Here is a 20,714-nt window from a genome sequence, read left to right on the forward strand (position 1 = left end):
ATGGTATTGTTTTTGACTTCACTCTGTGTATGCTAACCCGACAACTCTATTATAGGCCACTCTCCCAGGGTCTCACCAGGACACCAGCGATGCCTCCTTCACCACCGTCTCCTCTGTGGGGTTGAAGTCCAGAGCACTCTTATCCAGCCCCAGCAGCTCTGCTATCCTCTCTGCTCCATACAGATCTCCGTACTTATTGATCACCTAACAGCAGCAGGCCATGATAACAAGGTGAAATAGAGTAAGTAGTAGAAATAGTATGTGCATGTTCAAGTCATATTGATCTGGTGAATAATTAATACAAATTCCACCAAGAATTAATTAAATGCTGTCTACTTACCTTGCGTTTCACAAACTTGTCCCAGTAGTTATTAGGGAAGGAACTATAAAAAAGAGGATGGAAAATATCGTTATTACAAATTAAGCTACAAGACAGGGAGTTACAAACAAAAACCTTGGTATAAACAAGTAATCCACAATCTGAAAACTACATTCAAATAGCAAAAAGTTGATGATTATAGTTTGCGGTGATGATTATAGTTTGAGGTGATGATTAGAGTCGTGCTCTATATGACTCACGGGGTGTTGATGACGAGGCGGTCCCACTGTCCTTTGATGTCATCGTCTGACGGCTGCTCTGTGATGTACAGGCCGTCAAACTCCAACTTCCTGGCGATCTCCTTTTCTCTCTTGAACACCACCAGAGGTACCTTGGGGACACGGACAGACGCACAGAGAGAACATTAGATCACAGCCCTACAAGGTACTGTCTGAGATAATATCATCACACGCTGGTGTTTACCAAATACACCTTCAGAAAAGGGGGGAATAATGTATTGATGGTAAATTAGTTCCCATATTACAATATAAAGGACTTTAACCATTTGAAAACTGCTGTGTTTATTATTAGTCCATTATAATGATGAAACATTTATTCTCAAGGGATATTATAAATATGTTGGTATGTGTGCATATAAGTTAGTTATCTGTATGTGTGTGATTGAAAAATGTACCTTTAGGTAGTAGTATCCCACCACACACAGGAAAGAGATGACTGTGTGTAGTATGGCCAAGAAGCGCAGTGTAGGTGCCATGTAGCCTGTGCTCTCCTGCAGGACAAAATACTCCATCCCACCTTCATCCTCCTCTTCATCAGTAGCTCCACCTCCATTCCAGGGATCTGGATCATCGTCATCCCTGTCATCTCCAGTCACCTGACACAACACACGCTCAGTGCATATCCATGACAGCCCAATAGTAACACTGTGCTCTATTTGATTAGATAGGGTTTGACTTACTTTGTAGAAGAGCAGAATAAAGTTTATGGCAAATGCAACAAACAATGCCAAGAAACGCAGGTTGTAGAAGTTTCTGGCCAGATAGTTCTGAAAAACACATACAAGCATATATTAGACAAGGATATGCCATACAGCATGCAACACCACAAACACTAATGTGCTATTATGATAACAGGGCTAAATGACGTGAATGGGTATAGCATCAGTGTGTGGTTTCACCAGCATCTTGGTCTGGTAGATGTCCAGGCTAGAGAAGAAGCTGGCCATGAACTCCTCTGGAGACTCTTTCTTCAGTCCCGGTCTCTTCTTGGGGGCCTTCTTCTCCTCCGGTAAGGGCTCTGGGGGAGCCTCCTCTTTGACTTTGTCCTGGTCCTTCTTCTCCCCATCCTCTGGGCTGTAGACACAAACATACACATCAAACAGGGTGATGCACAGACAGACCAAAAGACAACAAGCACCCTCACCAAATCAGTTCAGCTTCCAGCAGGAGCAAAACAAATGCTGTTACGGCTGAGTCAGGTAGGGAATCTTGTGTTCACACTGAGAATCAAATCAGGTGCAATCACATCACATCAAGGACGTATGAGGCCACTCACTCTGCTTTCTCTGGCTCGGCTTTGTGATCTCCGTTGGTAGGCTCCTTAGTCGCAGCCTCCTTCAAGAAACACATGGAATCCTGGTAAACACATTCATGTTCATAATGGAAATAAATAAATAAAAACTTTGGTACACTTTTTCTCTGAGCATACTGACGGACAAATCTGAAGAAATGTTTTAAATTCGGCCAAAGCATTTGTCTACAATGTGAGTGTTTGATATTGTACTATATTTAGTCTTTGGGGTTACTGTTTTTATTTTATTTTTACATATTTCATGAATCAAGCCATGTGAATACATGTTCCAAATTAAATTCCAAGACTGTTGGAAAAGCATTCCAGGTGAAGCTGGTTGAGAGAATTCTAAGAAGATGCTAAGCTTTCAAGGCAAAGGGTGGCTACTTTGAAGAATCTCAAATATAAAATATGTTTTGATTTGTTTAACACTTTTTTGGTTACTACATGATTCCATATGTGTCATTTCATAGTTGTGACGTCTTCACTATTACTCTACAGTCGTGGCCAAAAGTTTTGAGAATGACACAAATATTACTTTTCAAAGTCTGCTGCCTCAGTTTGTATGATGGCAATTTGCATATACTCCAGAATTTTATGAAGAGTGATCAGATGAATTGCAATTAATTGCAAAGTCCCTCTTTGCCATGCAAATGAACTGAATCACCAAAAAACATTTCCACTGCATTTCAGCCCTGCCACAAAAGGACCAGCTGACATCATGTCAGTGATTCTCTCATTAACACAGGTGTGACTGTTGACGAGGACAAGGCTGGAGATCACTCTGTCATGCTGATTGAGTTCGAATAACAGACTGGAAGCTTCAAAAGGAGGGTGGTGCTTGGAATCATTGTTCTTCCTCTGTCAAACATGGTTACCTGCAAGGAAACACGTGCCGTCATCATTGCTTTGCACAAAAAGGGCTTCACAGGCAAGGACATTGCTGCCAGTAAGATTGCACCTAAATCAACCATTTATCGAATCATCAAGAACTTCAAGGAGAGTGGTTCAATTGTTGTGAAGGCGGCTTCAGGGCGCCCAAGAAAGTCCAGAAAGCGCCAGGACCGTCTCCTAAAGTTGATTCAGCTGCGGGATCGGGGCACCACCAGTACAGAGCTTGCTCAGGAATAACAGCAGGCAGGTTCTGAGTGCATCTTCACACAGTGAGGCGAAGACTTTTGGAGGATGGCCTGGTATCAAAAAGGGCAGCAAAGAAGCCACTTCTCTCCAGGAAAACATCAGGGACAGACTGATATTCTGCAAAAGGTACAGGGATTGGACTGCTGAGGACTGGGGTAAAGTCATTTTCTCTGATGAATCCCCTTTCCGATTGTTTGGGGCATCCGGAAAAAAGCTTGTCCGGAGAAGACAAGGTGAGCGCTACCATCAGTCCTGTGTCATGCCAACAGTAAAGCATCCTGAGACCGTTCATGTGTGGGGTTGCTTCTCAGCCAAGGGAGTGGGCTCACTCACAATTTTGCCTAAGAACACATCCATGAATAAAGAATGGTACCAACACATCCTCCGAGAGCAACTTCTCCCAACCATCCAGGAACAGTTTGGTGATGAACAATGCCTTTTCCAGCATGATGGAGCACCTTGCCATAAGGCAAAAGTGATAACTAAGTGGCTCGGGGAACAAAACCTTGATATTTTGGGTCCATGGCCAGGAAACTCCCCAGACCTTAATCCCATTGAGAACTTGTGGTCAATCCTCAAGAGGCGGGTGGACAAACAAAAACCCACAAATTCTGACAAACTCCAAGCATTGATTATGCAAGAATGGGCTGCCATCAGTCAGGATGTGGCCCAGAAGTTAATTGCCAGCATGCTAGGGCAGATTGCAGAGGTCTTGAAAAAGAAGGGTCAACACTGCAAATATTGACTCTTTGCATCAACTTCATGTAATTGTCAATAAAAGCCTTGTAATTATACTTCAGTATTCCATAGTAACATCTGACAAAAATATCTAAAGACACTGAAGCAGAAAACTTTGTGGAAATTAATATTTGTGTCATTCTCAAAACTTTTGGCCACGACTGTACAATGTAGAAAATAGTAAAAATAAAGAAAAACCAAATATGCTCTGACATGTACCGTGAGACCTTATATAGACAGGTGTGTGCCTTTCCAAATCATGTCCAATAAATTGACTTTACCACAGGTGGACTCCAGTCCACCTGTGGTAAAGTTGTAGAAACATCTCAAGGATAATCAATGGAAACAGGATGCACTTGAGCTCAATTTCGTGTCTCATAGCAAAGGGTCTGAATACTTATGTAAATAAGGTATCTTATTTTTTTTATATATTTGCAAACATTTCTAAAGACATATTTTCGCTTTTCATTATGGGGTATTGTGTGTAGATTGATGAGGAAATGTTTTTATTTAATCCATTTTAGAATAAGGCTGTAATATAACTTTGTTTGCTGAAGCGCGAAGGCCCACCTGAACTCCCTCCTGTATTCACATGACTTGAATAATTAAATATGTAAAAAAAAAAAAGGTAACTCACTGTGTCCAAAGACTAAATATAGTGTGATACAGAAACTGCTGTTGGTCACAAACGACAATGAGTTGAACCATACATTTGGCACATTTGGGCTTAGAACAGGTCAAATAACAATGCTATATGGTTTTAGTCATTTTAATGATTTTCACATTTTCTCCAAATTCTAACTTTGACTGACACTGTCAATGTGGCCTGTCTATAGACACCAAATGTCATGCATTTACACCAAACAGAATTTGTTCTGTGGCACATTTTGAGAAGAATGGTTTAAACTACAGTTCATTTTCAGACCTTACCATTACGTGACATATACATAACAGAGGCCTGATTTTACACAGATAACCATTACTCTTTTAATAAAACTGAATATGTGTAATTTCTGAGGATATTCAGATACCGACCTTGGCCTTCTTCTGCTTGACGGCACTGGCTAAAGAGGGGGCGTCGACCCCCACCACCTCACCCATGTCCCCCAGACCTGGCTCGGGCGCATGCTTTCCCCCCTGGCTCTTGGTTTGGATGTTAAGCAGCTCAGCCATCAGATCTGCCTCTGCCTTGTTCCCCTGGCCCATGTGGCCCATCTCTGCCACAGATGACGCCTCACTCGCCTCCATCTTCTCTGTCTCCAGCACGTCACCATGGATACCAAACTGTGTGGGGTCGGGCATGTTCCCCAGGATGTCTGTGACCTTCATGTTCTTGGCCCCCTCCACCAGGCCCCCGCCAAACATGGAGGACCACAGGATATGGAAGAAGCCCCACACCAGGTTGTAAAGGAAGCGGAAGAGGCCCATGATAATCATCCAGAAGAATGAGAAGAAGCCTTGGACCATCTCCCTCACACTCATCTTCCTGAACCTCCTGTACTGCCGCCTCATGCTTTTGAAGGTCAGCAGCTGGCGGAAGCTGGACAGGTTCTTCCGCATGGAGACGCAGGAGTTGGTGAAGGCGGAGTGAGACTCCATCATGCTCTCCTCCTCTTCCTCCTCTGGCTCCTCCGTCACACTCTGGCTGTCCTCGTCGTCCTCCTCGGGACGCTCCACTGCGTCAGGCTCAGAGATCTGTGAGGCCAGCTGCATCTCAAATATGGTGTCCTCACAGAAGTTGACAAACAGCTCCATCTTCTCGCTCTCTCCACCCTCATTCACCACGTCAAAGATAAACTGTCTCTTAGACTCTTTGACTTGGGGCTTCTCCCACTGTGTACGACTAGACTCGCTGATCTCAAAGTAGACCCTCTCGATGCGCTTGGCTCCGCCCATAATCTCTATGCGGCCCAGGTAGGGCTCGAAGTAGCTTATCACGCTCTCAGCCAGGTCCAGGAAGGTGGCCAGACGGGCATCGTGAGGCATGTGTTCTGACAGGTTGGTGAGCAGGACCGCCACGTTAAAGCCAATGTCCTTGGCCGGCTCATGAAAGCGCTTCACAAACTCCTCGTAGTTGAACATGTCGTTCTCGTCAGCCTCGGCGCAGGAGAGCAAGAACTCGATCTCCGACTGGGAGTACTGCTTCTGATTCTCCATGGACTTCTGGAACTCCTTCTTGGAGATCACTCCCTTGCTCTCTGGGTCGTACTCCTTGAAGTTGTCCGAGGTGGTCAGGTCTTTGAGTTTGAGGAACATGTCGAAGAACTTGAGGATCATCTCCACATTGCTGGAGGACTCCACCAGGGTGTCCACCATCTGTTTCCCGATGGTTCCGTTGACAACGTTTCCTGTGGGGTTACTCAAGTTTAGAACACGTGTCAAACACAAAGGATTCGGTCCGTGACACATTTCTATCTGTCCCACGCAATGATTTGGGTTGTCAATACATTTTGGCCTGCTTACATACTGCTGTGCTGCACTACAAGTCAGCAAGCACAGCAGTGGATTGCCATACCCACACACAAGCCAGCCAGTGTGCTGTATCATATAATCACTAATGGCACTGACCAAATCTTCTACCAGACCGAAAGTTTAAAAGTGTTGTAGGCTAAATGTCCATGCCAACTTCTGGTTGCAACAGGTCATTGCTGTAGCCTTCAGAACATGCCATCTTGGTTGTCAAAAAGTTACAAGATAAAGTATTCACATGTGGGTATAAATTACTACTAAAGGACAATAGGACACACAAGCGAGTATAAATGAGTCAACAGCTGAGTCATCTACTTTATGAAATTAAGATGACATATGTCATTGTTTTAAGATGGTCATACCATGGATCATTTAGCTATGTTTTGGAATTTTAGGTCCCCTTTAGGTATCAAAACTGCCTCCATACTTCCATTTATTTTCTAAAACCGGTACCTGTTACCTTCAGACGAGTCACAGGAGTCATATAGCAAAACGGAAAACAACATCATGTTCATGGGAATCCCCCCTTTCCATAGAGTTTTGTAGGTCAAATCGTTTGAATGCTTCAGACGTTTTCGTGAGAAGATCGATTTTCGGGTCTGACAAACACCATTCTAGTTCTGATACCTTTCACCGCAGATGCGGAAGTGCGATATATCGGTGGATGCGGTGGATTGAGAAGCATCCAATGCAAAAAAAAACATTGATATCTCTAGATTAAATTGACAGATTTTGATGGGGATTATTTTATTATGTTACTTATGGCAAAAACGAAAGTAGGGTGGTTGGTCAGGGTTGATGAGTAGGTTTTTAACGCGAACATCTAGCAACCCAACGGTTGCAATTTCGAATCTCATCACGGACAACTTTAGCATTTTAGCTAATTAGCAACTTTTACCTACGTACTACTTTTTAGCAACTTTGCAAATACTTAGCATGTCAGCTAACCCTTCCCCTAACCTTAACTATTTTAGCTAACCCTAACCCTTTAGCCTAACTCCTAAACTTAACCCTAACCTCTAAACCCTATCCTAGCTAACGTCAACCACCTAGCTAGAATTCTTAGCATATCATACGTTTTGCAGATTCGCAACATATAGTACGTTTTGCGAATTCGTAGCATATTGTACATTTTGCAACTTTATAAGATATAATACATATTGCAATTCGTAACATATATGAAATGGGTGATGGACACCCACAAATTAATACATCTAAAAACCTGTTTTCGTTTTGTCATTATGGGGTATTGTGTGTAGATTGATGAGGATTATTTTTTATTTCATAAATTTTAGAATAAAGCTGTAACGTAACAAAATGTAGAAAAAGTGAAGGGGTCTGAATAATTTCAGAATGCACTGTATGTATCACCTGTTTTAATATGTTAAAATGCTATATATAGCACCCTATGTACATAAGTGGACATTATAAAGGGACATATTATTTGTAATAAAACAATGACCAGTTTGGGTAACAGTTGTATGCAGGTGTTTTGATGTTGTAAAATCAAACATAATGTCAGGCCCACGAATTCGTTGTGTTTTTTCAATACGGCCCGTGGGCTGATTGAGTTTGACACCCCTGGTTTAGAACAAACAATAGAAAGTACAAAGTTACCATAATACAATCTGCTAATTGAATTGTCAAAGTAGAGTGGATAGGTGTTTGATATCATGTAATATCATTCAAGTAAATACATCCGTTTTAAGTGTTTTAGGGACAAAATGGATAGAGCATATGCTGGTAGCGAACGTTCTGTCAGTGCCTCTAGATATGACCACAATGTGTTCCATGATGAGTCACGACTGAGATGAAAAGGTAATAGAACCTTCCAGAAGGGAGAGCATCATCACGATCATGTCCTTCTGCAGGTCCAGCAGCTCCTTCAATAACTCAATCTGACTTGAATCCTGGGGGAGAGGAAACGAAAGCAACTTTGTGACACATCCTTCACCACATCAAAAAGGTTAGCGCGGCTCTCTGTCTGGGGCCAGTCCGCTGCTAATATCCCAGCATGGCATTTGGAGAGATCAAGGCCCTCTGAGAGCGCTAGGTCCCAGCCATCCATCAGCACACAGGCTAATGTCATTCTGTTGGGCCCAAGCAGATGGCTGGGAGGGGCTGACTCATTTTGGGCCTCCTTTGAGCCGGCTCACAGCACATAATAAATCTGAGGAGGGACTTTGATTAGCTTAATCAAAACGCGCCCAACCGCCCTGTCAATCTGTCCACCTGCAAACAGCCCAGCCCCTCTGGATAACCCTGAGATAAACTAAGATGGTACGAGAGGTTTCATTTAGATCCCATCTGGGTTATTGGCCACAAAGCACATCTAAGGTGTCTGGCTGTGGGAGTGATGGATCACAGCCTTCATAACCTTTCAAATTAAGGCAGGGAGAAAAGCCTGTCAACTAGACATGTTGCAGAGTACATCTCTGAGCTAAGAGAGACCTCTAGTGGCAACAAAGCAGATTGTTGAACTCTCTATCCACATATAGTTTGATGTTGCATCACATGAATCCGATTCTATTCAATTTCATATCTGATGACATAGATTGAATATTGGTTGAGTAAAAGTGAGTTGATTAGGAAATTGTACTGAGTTGTATTACCTGTGACAGCTTCATCTGCATATTGGCAAACACATGCAGGAATCCCACCACTGCATCCCATAGCCTGCTGTGTGCCAGACTCTGCTGGTTCCCAATACACGGGCCCTGGCGTCACAAAGAGAAGATCACTAAAGTCAGGACGATTGAATCACCATGATTAACCATAGAACACATTCCTGTCTGTGAAGGCTAGTTTCTTCCAACCCAAGAGGCTTGTGTTACCTGTATGTACTCAGTGAGAGAGTTGAAAATCTGCTTGGCCACAGCCAGGGCTTTGGAGAAGTTCCGCTGGCCAGCCTCATCCATGATGTCTTTCCCAGAGTAGTACCAGTAGAAATCACTGATGGATTCCTAATATTGGACAAATCAACATGTAACACATGATACTGTAAACAGACATTACACACAAAGCATATACAGAGTGAAGGTGGGGGATAGTATTTTACCTGCAGTCGGAGCAGGTAGTCCACAGTGCTGATGATGATATTTACGGTGGTCGTGTTCCCTGTTTGAGTCCGCAGGAAGTTTTGGAAGTCTGAAGAAAGAGAAAGTGGTCAAATACCAATGAATCAGGTAATGATATACATAGTACATTGTGGGCAGTAAACACAAATAATTCGGATCTCTCAGAACTAAAGTCACAGGTAGGCTAGAGTACCTTAACCAGTATTGAGGTAAGGTGTTGTAGAAAGTTTTGGACGTACCGTTGTTGTGTCCCTCACAGAGCAGTTGCAGAAACCTAAAGAGATCCTTAGTGAACTCATCGTTTTGCAGTACTTTGGAACCTGGACACAGGAGATGAGATTGACGACTGTCCCCTTTGGGTAGGAGGGGGCTAGAAATCAGGCAACCCCCTCAACCTGATCTAACACAAGCTTACACCATGGCTAGCATAACTTTCACTTCAATACAAAGCTGCTGTCTAGTCCTCAAGCTCCTAGACTAGGAGACTTTGTCATGAAAGTATATGCTCCCTCTATGAGATATTCATATCACTTTGACTTGATATACAGTACATACTGTATGCAGGGAAGGATGTTCGGTATACAACTGCATGGCAGAGCTTTGTTCTGTACTTCAGATACAAGCAAAGCTTTGGGAATGTTATTCTTATTCCTAATTTACTTTATCAAGTAATATTGGTTAGTAATATCAACATAAAGAGACAGACACGTTTCCACATAGACCACAAGCACTAACTTTATATAGGAGGAGAGAGAGTTAAGAGTCAGTCTGGGTCTGATGCTATGGATTGAACAATCTGACCATATGTCTTATTGGAGCATGCATGTGTTCCTTCAGATCAGTATTTTATTATTACATTCCAGACAGAGGGGAGGGGGAACGGGTGGGAGCCGGACGGAGAGCAATCAGGATGGCAGCATTGCGAAATGAGTAGAATCTAAACCATGTATTTACCCCGCTCACTCACGTTGACTGCGACCGATGAGTTAAAATATGATGAGAAGAAACAAACAAAAAAAGCAGACATAAGCAAAGGAGAAGACATTGAGTTTCAATAAGAAGTAAGGAAGAAGAGATCTATATCGACATCACTTTAGGCGTTGGACATACAGTAGACATGCGGTTAAGAGTCTCAGGTAGGTTGGTCTACAGGTTCTGCTGCACAGTTTGGCAGGACTGGTGTTGGACAGGGGGTGAAAAACACTACAGGACTGCAGTCACCATCACTTATGCCTGGTTACATGAGGTGGGAATGAGCTGGAGTATCTAGGAGAACATAGCCATTTACTGTATGCACTCCATTAGATCCAACCGCTTCTATGGTGGGTGATCTATTGTGTATAGATCTGTTTTCTATCATGTTGACAGACAGTGTTCAGATGTCACATGACTGAGGAACATACAGTAGCACAGGCTCATGAACACAGACACAATGACATACGTGACATGGAGATGAGCTTTTTCATCACAAACACAGGAGCGAACGTGGCACGCTAATGCGGCACCATGTATCTGTAGTAGCCCTATCACAGGCCTTCTTCTAACACAACAAAGGCATGGGCCAATCATTAGCTGGTGGGTTGGACATCGGCTGACCAATCGTAATGACAGGTGGTGTATCCTTATGGACTGCTGTTATTGCTTGCTTATAAATATGAAGGAATAGTTTCTCTATGGGCCGATTCAGAATTTACAACAAGGTGTTAATAGGAACACAGTGACCACTTGGTGTAGCACAAGCAGTAAAAGCAACCCACCAAAAATCATATTACCGTAAATTCCGGACTATAAGCCGCAACTTTTTTCCCACGCTTTGAGCCTCGCGGCTTAAACAATGACGCGGCTAATATATGGATTTTTCCCGCTTTCAAAATGTTTTTCTCCAAAAAAACACATTCTGTGACGTGCTCAGTTTTTTGGCGGCATGAAGCTTTCATTAGACCAATGAAATTGCCGAACGGGTTAAGGTCAAACAACTTTTTTGTTTACTGTTTAGATTAAATCGAGCGCTCTCAAACTTCCCATCATTCTGATTACGGTAGTCATTTTGTCACCCTCATCATGGCAAAGACACGGAGAAATGCATATGATGCAGCTTTCAAGTTGAAGGCGATTGATATGGCTGTTGGAAAAGGAAATAGAGCTGCTGCACGGGAGCTTGGTCTTATTGAGTCGATGATAAGACGTTGGAAACAGCAGCATGAGGAATTGACTCAGTGCAAAAAGACAACTAAAGCTTACTGCTAATTTTTTATTTTTTGTTACAAGCCGTGTTTCGTTAAAGCCTATTTATTTTTGTTACAAGCCGTGTTTCGTTAAAGCCTATTTATTTTTGTTACAAGCCGTGTTTCGTTAAAGCCTATTTATTTTTGTTACAAGCCGTGTTTCATTAAAGCCTATTTATTTTTGTTGCAAGCCGTGTTTCGTTAAAGCCTGTGTAAAGTTCATTTGTTTCAATGTACCGGTAGGCACCTGCGGCTTATAGACATGTGCGGCTTATTTATGTTCTAAATAAAAAAAAATTTTTTAATTCAGTGGGTGTGGCTTATATTCAGGTGCGCTTAATAGTCCGGAAATTACGGTAGTTGAATAACGCAATTTTAGACAGGCTTTGTCTGTGAGCATTCACTGGTTGGCAATCAGAAGATATGCAAGTTATGACCCTGTGGCTGGGTGGGAGGAAGTGGGAGGGATCAGATGAAATCAACATGGAGTCTTTAAAATTATATATTTGTTATCTACTTAATATTTATACTTTATACTTGTTTAGGGTTTTAGACATAACAAATCTGTACGGAGCATCATGGTTCAGCATTCGCCAATAGTACCAAGTGGACTTGACTCTCAAAGGTAAGAAAATTAATTGTTATCTTATAATCAAAACACATCTACAATTACTTTTCGTTAACACAAAACAATTCTAAGATATGCATGTATTTAATATATCAGAACTCAAATGTCATTCCTTTCTGACAGGAAAGAGAGATTCCGCATATGTCTGTCTGAGGTAGTCTAGTGTTTCCCCTCACTTACTTGATCCTTCCTCAGTCACCATCCCAAGACCTTCCGCTTTGTTTTGCCTTTCGAATGCATTCAAATCCAGGACACTAATGATTTTGAAGGAAAGAGAGCCAACGTGGTTTATGTCCTTTAACATGAATAGTTTTGCTCTATTTGAATGTCAAACAGTCAAAGATTTGTTTGTGTGTTGTGATATCATTTTACCTGCAAGACTGCATGAGTCCTGACAAACTCTTGAAAAAGCCAGCATCTCCTTTTTCCTTCAGATAGTCAAGCATTTTCTACAAAAAAGGAAATACACAAAACAAATTGAGCTGTACAGTGCCACTGTACATACTGAAAAGATTGATATGGACCATAAATATTCTGATATACCTGCTGAACCAGTATGTTGCCTCCGTTGAGTATAGAGATGCCCAGCTTCAAGGTAAAGGTCACCATGGGCCCAAGCGTACCTAAAGAGGATAATCAGGGATCATATTGTGTGTGTATGTGTATATGTGTATATGTGTGTGTGTATGTGTATATGTGTGTGTGTGTACCTTTGCTGGCGCTGATCATCTGTAACACCATCTCAGCAGCTCCTCTGTCATGCAGCCTGGCCTGCTGGTACAGAGTCTTCTGTTTCTCCATCTCTTTTTCCTATCAGGTCAACAAACATCATGTAAACACCATGTAAACAAACACAGCTCCTTACAAAACCATTGAAACTAGTCAAATCTAGTATCTCGATGGGAGGTCCAAAACACCTCAAACGTTTTCTCTTTTCCTTCTTCATCTTCTTCTTCTTCATCTTCTGCACAACTCTAAAGACAAAAGCTTTGGTAGTCAGATCTCTGTTGACCTCTACATGACACCAAAGACATGTATCCAAAAGCAGATTCATATATGCTTTGTACCTTTGCCATCATGTCTGCATACGCAATATACAAAGGATCCTCTTCCAAAGAACTGAATGGAAAAGCAGGATAAACATGTGTGAATGAACCTTACATAACTAAACAAATACACTGCATAATAAACACATCTCTCAGGTGCATGACTAAGAACAAATGTGACACAATTACTTGTGCTCGAGGGCCTCTCCCTGTGTGGGGAGAAATGCTGCAGTGTTTTAGTTCAATGCGACAGTTTATCAGCCAAGGGATAAACCAGCAATATTACATAGCACAGATGGAGCTAGCAGCACGATGCCAGGTGCCTAGGTGTGTGTGTGTGTGTGTGTGTGTGTGTGTGTGTGTGTGTGTGTGTGTGTGTGTTTACCTCCGCTCAGTGAGCGCATTGTGACTGAAATGCAGGATGAGCTGATGAAGAGGGTCTGGCTGCATCTCTGCCTCCTCCTCTTCCTCCTCTTCCACCTTCAGTTGGGTCTTCTGCACAAACACCCAGCCACATATTAGAGTACCACCCTACCCTGACAGCCAATCACCTGTCATTACAGCAGTGCCCTTTACCCTCTGAGTGACAAAACGTGCCTACACTGAGTTGATACACATTTTAAAGATCACAATAACTTTACTTTGAATTAGTGAAATTGCAACAAATAAAGTTAGTTGTTGAAATGACACTGCAACACGCTTCAGGAATAACGATTACCAAGGCCAATCTACTGGGCAAAAACTGGTTGAATCAACGTTGTTTCCACGTCATTTCAACCCCAAAAACATATGTGATGACATCTAATCAACATGGAAAACTGACTGGATTTGCAAAAAGTAAGGGTATGGTCTTTTTTTCCCCCCACCCAACCTTTAACCTAAATGACATCGTGAATTGTTTTGTTGATTGCACGTTCAAGTCACGTTAGTTGACAACTCAACAAAATGTGAATCAAAACTAGACGTTGAACTCACGTCTGTGCCCAGTGGGAAGGTATCAAGCAGAAATATGGATAAGTTACTATCCATATGCAGTTACCATTGCCATTATATAAAACAGTCTCCTCTGTACATCACTCACCTTAGAGACAAGGTGTACTTGACAAACAGAAGCACATTGAAATTAGATGCAGAATGTGCAGTCAAACCCTGTCCCACCATGTTGCTTCATTACTAGTGTGATGGCCCATTGAAATCACACAGACTGAAAGCATTCCGGGTATGACACGCCACTCATCAGCAGACCATGCAGGCCCACACACAGGGACATACACACAGTACATTTAGATGACACAGCAGTATCAAGGTTAGCGTCAAGGTGTGTGTTCAGTAGAGATAAAGGGAGGAAGATGGAAGTTAAGCATGACTCTCCATGAGCCTGATCCATACTCTATAATACTTTATACTCGTCTACAACGTTATCCCTGAGCACCACAGATACTCTCCCAATGAAGAGAGGCCACCAGGAAAGGATGGGGCAAAAATAGTGGTAGAGGGAATACTATTCCACATGGTCATCTCTTTTAGGATGTTCCCACTTTCCCTACATTTTAAATCTACCATATTTGTGAAAAGGCTTATAAAGTGTTATAGAGTGTTTATAACCATTTTTCTTCATTGCTGTTTTGATAAATGTAGCAAGTTCTTACACAGGACGGCATGGGGGTTTTGAAGAATTTCAGAGATCTCTAGAATCAAAGTTGTAAAGAAAGCAACCCTTAAAGGGACAGTATATTTGAATTCTTTGATTACAACAAATTCCTCAAACGACATGACTATGACACTATGCTTTGTCCATGCTGCAACAGAAAATTTATGAAGGACACCACACCTTCCATAAATTTCACTAGTAAGCCGTAGCATCGTGGTTGGATGCTCTCTTACCCCTGTAGGAAGGGAAACAGCTCTAGAAACGGACAACGGTACAGTTACAGTACAGTACAGCCGGCACTGACATCCAGGGTGATGTCATGCGTGCCCGTGTAGGCGTTTCAGTTTGCAAGGGACAGAGCCACACAGAGCCAGGGGCAGAACATGGATGACTGGCAGAACCCCTTTGGCACTTGGCGGGCATTGTACTGGCGAAGCGTTTGTGTTGTAGCACAGCCAGGTGAGGACGGAGAGAAGAGACTAGCCCCACAGAGAGAGCACAAAGAGAGGGCTGGGCACTGGGGTGGACAGGTACAGTACTTACTGCCAGGTCCTGCACTAGCTTCTCTTCAAAAGAGTACATCTCTGTTTCTATCCATATTCTCTGATAGCCCAGGAGGAAGAGGTTAATAGAGCGATGCCTGGGGGGGTAGAGGGAGATTAGGAGGGTTAGCAGGGCGGACCAGGAGGAAGAGGAGAGGAGGGGGGTATTACGTTTAAGAACGGTTAATACTGGTTAGTATAGGGCAGGGTTCCCAAACTTTGTCCTGCTTCCCCCCTCCTCTGGGTGCACATTTTGGTTTTTACCCAAGGAGCACACAGCTGATTCAAATAACCAACTCATCATCAAGCTTTGATTATTTTAATCAGCTGTGTAATGCTAGGGCAAAACACAAAAGGTGCACCCAGGGGGGGCCCCAGGACTGAGTTTGGGAAACCCTGATATAGGGCACTGGCAAATCCAACTGGTCACCATTGAGAAACACCTTGGAAGTCTGAACTGTACCCCCCCCCCCCATTTCATAACCCTTTCATGTATACACCAGTAAAAATGATCACAGGACGTATTTATTCTAGAAACATCTACAGTACACTAATGATTAAAGCTAAATAAAATATTTGGTATATAAATTACAGCAACATCGGTACAGAAACCTATAACTTAGAAGAAAAAGCATTTGGTCAGAGTGAATATTTCAGTGATGAGTGTAGCTTTATAGTAGGCGGACCAGTCAGAAAGCCAGTGGGATCACAGTATGAGAGTTATAGTTATGGTACAAACCATGGCTGGGAGGAGGGGGGAGGAACAGGAGGTCACAAACGTTGTCTGAACATTACATTACCGTTAGCATGGAGAGCAGACTGTCATAGTCTGTGTTCTCATGCATTTTTTCGAGCCAATAGCGTTGGTAGGTGTTCAGGAAGTAATTATTACTTTTGTGCCTGAGGGGAGGTACAGTATAGTCATTCAGGAGAGAACATAGAGAGGGTAAAGTAGCAGAGACAGAGTAGTAGATATATTGTAAAAGGGTGGTAAGCCACTGTCACAAAGGGTACAGAGAGAGTTATGTGATAGTATTTGAGGTGGGAAGGAAAAGTACACTGACATTGCATCAAACGTCCTTAACATTTCTAGATTTACCCTGACTCAAAAGGCCAGTGCTTACTGATTACTCAACAATACGATGCAATGTCACATTCTCCAAAAAACAATAACTAGGTGGAATTAATCATTTGGTGACGAGGACAGACATGAAAGCACACATTAAAGATGGCCGACCCAGGTCGGGCTTTTAATTGTTTTTCTCCCCACTGTCTCTCCTCCTGAGTCTCTGTGATTGAGTTACAGTGCAACAGGGCATGAAATTGCTAGTGTCCTTTTCTATTCCTTGATAACTGCCTGAGGCGAGACATTTGTCGTACAGATTAGGGGAGGGACGCTTCATATTAATACAGGGTCAGAGCCCAAGAAAGAGGGGTGAGACTCATGAGGCATAGATAAAGAAATAGTGTAGGGTTGGAAATGAGAGAGAATGCTAAACTTAACACAGCCTGCTGCCTCCCAGTACTGACAGCAGCTGGGGTATTCTATTGTAATATTTATGTTTGTAAAGGACTGACTACACAACATGTTGTGTGATACCTGGGCAGGTTGTAGAGAGGAGCCATGCGGAAGCAGGCCACCACCGCACGCTTTCTCTGCTTGGACAGCAGCTTCTGCCACACACACTTCTTAGACCTCAACGGCTGTTCCACCTACATTGAATAAATGAAGACAAAATATGTAAGTTGTAATATAACATACGAAACAGGGTGTATGGTTTGGTTCACAAATGTGACTATTATCAAGTTGAGTAAAGATCAGAGAAGCAGGACATAAAGCATCCAGGATAGAGATCACAGCTTAAGGATCTATAACATGGATATAAGTGGCCCAGATAGAGAAGTGGATGTAGGCAGTAAGGGGGATGCATGGTGCAGCCAGCCACTGACCTGCTCCAGATGGAAGACTGCAGCTGATATGCTCTGGACTCTGAACACTGTCCTCTCAGGGTCTGGAGGCCCCTCGTTCTTCACCATCACATCCTTATACAGGTTCAGCTGCCACCTCACTGCAGGGTCATCTGACTGGGGTTGGGTTAGTACAGTGTAGGAGTTAGAAAACATCACAGATTTTTGATAGAGTTGCTCGTTTTATGGATTACAATAATGCCATAATATACAGCTCACCTTTTCTTGAAGGTGCAAATTTTGCCGCACATGTTCCTTCACTTCATCATCTGTGTCCTTCTGTTGAGCAAAACATGAAAACAATTAGATACACTGTCATCAGGTAGTGTGTGGCCAGTGATACCTGATCCTCAACCAGCATGGGTCCGTGTGGGCTAGGCAGGCCCTCTCACCAGGAGGTAACGTGTCTTGGCCAGGGAGATGAGCTCCTGGTCCCCGGGGGTGCACATGTTGAGTCCCATGGGCAGCATCTTCTTCAGGGCAGCAACGATCAGGGAGGTCTGGATGGAGTAGAACTCTCCTCGCTTCCTCTTATGCTTCCTCTCCTGGTCCTGACCCCCTGACTGTTACCAGGACGGAATGACATTAATAATTTCACCTGGCACTCACTGAAAAAAGATCTGAGTTACGTCTCAAATGGCACTCTATTTTCTATATAGTTCACTACTTTTGTGTGCAAGTTGTGCACTCTATAGGGAATAGGGTGCCATTTGGTAATATATCAGATGGGCCACACCCTTTTTATAATAGCCAATGCAGTCACTTTCTAAATTGCTACCTTGTTCTAACTGTGCTGTATTTCACTGGAGCTTATTTCACAGTGGGAGCACAGCACACTGAACGCTGAATTAAACCTATGGGTAGCAGAGGGAACTAAGGCATTGTTTCATCGCTAGCGGCTGAAAATATTTGCCCATGAAGCATTTCAAATGTAGCTATAGCCTGAAAGCAGCATTCGCTCACAGTTTGCCTGTACCCATACGGTGAGGTGTTATAGAAAAAGGACTGCACTGAGAAACACAAAATGGAAGAAGCTGGCACACAGGAGACACTCATATTCAACTCAGCAAGAGAGAAAGAAACCCCATTAACTCTATGGATGCACACACACACACACACACACACACACACACACACACCTCCGCCCAGTACAGGAGCTGAGTGACACAGGCTGACTACAAAATACATTTATAAATCTATATTATTCAGTTATTGCACCCACAGTGCTCATGCGCGCCAACGAGTGTCTGCGTTGCCAAGGGCTAAAATAGAAGTCAGTTCTATTTCTGACGCAGATCGCGCTGCAAGTCCTGCCTCTCCCATCTCCTCATTGGTTTATAGAAGCAGGTACCCACGTGCCATCTCCTCATTGGTTATACCCATGTGGATGACTGAAAGACGAACGAGGTAGATGGCGGTAATGCAAAGTTGCCAATCGCAATATAAAGTCAAGAGAAGAAAAAGCCTAGAAGGGGAAGAGACTAGAAATTATTCGGTTAACCGTTTTATGTGGGGATTCATTGTCGGAGTGGAGGACCTTGTGCATTTCAGGTAAAATAACAACTCAATGTTTATATCCCAGGACATATTAGCTAGCAACAGCAAGCTAGCAAAATAGGACAAATTAGCTAGCAAGTGCAAGCAAGCTAGCTAGCTAAATTGCCATAAAGGTTTAATGCTTTTCGACCTGTCCCCAAATTAATGTAATTGGTTCAGAGTTTGTTTTGATATTTTAACCTGCTTGTCGTGATCGCGTTTGGTGTGGGGGGACAAAATAAATGTATGCACGATGGCGCACGCGCACAGCCGGTTTGGGTTCCGTGTAATAGAGACAGCCAGTGGGAGGTAGGTGCCACACACACCAGCGCAGGATATCCATCACCCAGAAACACCAGTGACGTGATCATGTTATTTGTCATGGGCGTGTTGACTTGGGACATGTTCGGCCCATAAGGGAATGAGAAACACTCGTTATGATGACAAGCAGGGTTGATGAAGGAGGGGTGATAAGCGTTAATGATTGGCTGGTGTAATGTGTTAACAGCAAGGCAGGGCAGACTATTGTGGTCCCGTGTGGCTCAGTTGGTAGAGCATGGCACTTCCAGTGAATGAAGTGTACAAGCAGACAGGATTAAAAAAATAAAACTATCCACAAATCTATTCCCTGTACCTGAGGTGGTGACATGGCTTCTGTTTGTGAGGGAAAATTAGTTGTGTTGTTTGGCCACGGGGGATATGAGTGTTAGGGTTGCTGGAGCAGGGAGAGAAAAAGAGCTGAATCTGCAGAATGGAGCCCAGTAACAAGGCTCAGCTGGAATGTGCTGACAGATAGCAGCAGGAGGTTGGACTGAGGTTAGCTGGGTTAGGATGTGAACATACATGACCACAGGGGTTGCAGAGTGCTCCAAGCTTTAGTAGTAGAGCTCTCCAGCAGTGGGAATATGCTGTACTGTTTTGCAGGGCGCAACTTTCAATGAAATTGCATTTCTGTCCCCCCCAGTTGTATCATTGGAATGTGATACAAAACGAGGCAATAGAGTGCTTTAGGACCCTGCAGATGCCTCCAAGCGGTCAGGTAGGCTGAGGGAGTGCTTATTTCACTGGATACACTTCTAAAAGCAAAGTTGCACCCCTGCTGTTTTGTCTGTCTCAGAAAGCAGCCACATATTAATAAGCCCTACCTTTGACATCTTCGTCTTGCTATCACCAGTCAGGAAAGACAGGTTGTTGATTTCATTCTGAACCACAAAGTTCTGCTCTTCCCTTTTGAAGTTCTGAGGAAAGAGCAATACCAATGTACATGATGAAGACACCTTCTGCTTTTCTCATTTCTCAATCTAAATGTCCTATCCATTTTAATCACTAGTTTGTCCATTGTTGATAAGGATAAATCAATCGTACATGTGATTTGCACCAGAGGATGAAGATCTCAGCCACCATTCTGAAGAGTTCATTGGAGTCAGCGTCTGGTTCTTTTAGCCACCTGGACCTGCAGGAGAAAGGAGAGAGAAGAGATGATTATTATACACTCACCAGCCAGTTTATTAGGTACAGCCATTTAGTACCCCCCCACCCCCACCCCACCCCTTTGCCTCCAGAACAGCCTGTATTTTTCAGGCATGGATTCCACAAGTCGGAAACATTCCACAGGGATGTTGGTCCATGCTGAAGCGATGGCATCACACAGTTTCTGCAGTTTGGACGGCGGTACACCACCGCCACCAGCCTGTATTGTTGACACCAGGCAGGATGGGTCCATGGACTCATGGACTTTGCCTACGCCAAATCCTGGCTCTGCCATCAGCATGCATGACGCAACAG

The 20,714-nt window shown here is 43.3% G+C and overlaps 1 protein-coding gene across 1 annotated transcript in view; it reads right to left on the reverse strand.

Annotated features, from left to right (window-relative positions):
* LOC115162368 (ryanodine receptor 3) overlaps positions 1-20,714 on the reverse strand; it is a 163,443-nt gene that overhangs the window by 6,851 nt on the left and 135,878 nt on the right. The window contains exons 69-96 of the mRNA XM_029713600.1: positions 20,295-20,382; positions 20,075-20,167; positions 17,786-17,956; positions 17,613-17,672; positions 17,376-17,510; positions 17,026-17,138; positions 15,427-15,523; positions 13,618-13,727; positions 13,254-13,305; positions 13,104-13,160; positions 12,897-12,996; positions 12,730-12,809; positions 12,559-12,635; positions 12,367-12,440; positions 10,288-10,305; positions 9,573-9,653; positions 9,315-9,403; positions 9,091-9,219; positions 8,869-8,973; positions 8,085-8,166; positions 4,823-6,135; positions 1,895-1,974; positions 1,518-1,692; positions 1,299-1,385; positions 1,014-1,214; positions 580-710; positions 341-383; positions 77-204 (exon numbers count right to left, since the gene is read on the reverse strand). Of these exons, the coding sequence (XP_029569460.1) occupies positions 77-204; positions 341-383; positions 580-710; positions 1,014-1,214; positions 1,299-1,385; positions 1,518-1,692; positions 1,895-1,974; positions 4,823-6,135; positions 8,085-8,166; positions 8,869-8,973; positions 9,091-9,219; positions 9,315-9,403; positions 9,573-9,653; positions 10,288-10,305; positions 12,367-12,440; positions 12,559-12,635; positions 12,730-12,809; positions 12,897-12,996; positions 13,104-13,160; positions 13,254-13,305; positions 13,618-13,727; positions 15,427-15,523; positions 17,026-17,138; positions 17,376-17,510; positions 17,613-17,672; positions 17,786-17,956; positions 20,075-20,167; positions 20,295-20,382 (3,969 nt within the window). The remainder of the gene's footprint in view (positions 1-76; positions 205-340; positions 384-579; positions 711-1,013; positions 1,215-1,298; positions 1,386-1,517; positions 1,693-1,894; positions 1,975-4,822; positions 6,136-8,084; positions 8,167-8,868; positions 8,974-9,090; positions 9,220-9,314; positions 9,404-9,572; positions 9,654-10,287; positions 10,306-12,366; positions 12,441-12,558; positions 12,636-12,729; positions 12,810-12,896; positions 12,997-13,103; positions 13,161-13,253; positions 13,306-13,617; positions 13,728-15,426; positions 15,524-17,025; positions 17,139-17,375; positions 17,511-17,612; positions 17,673-17,785; positions 17,957-20,074; positions 20,168-20,294; positions 20,383-20,714) is intronic.

The sequence above is a fragment of the Salmo trutta genome, chromosome 25 (assembly GCF_901001165.1).
Source record: "Salmo trutta chromosome 25, fSalTru1.1, whole genome shotgun sequence".
NCBI lineage: Eukaryota > Metazoa > Chordata > Actinopteri > Salmoniformes > Salmonidae > Salmo > Salmo trutta.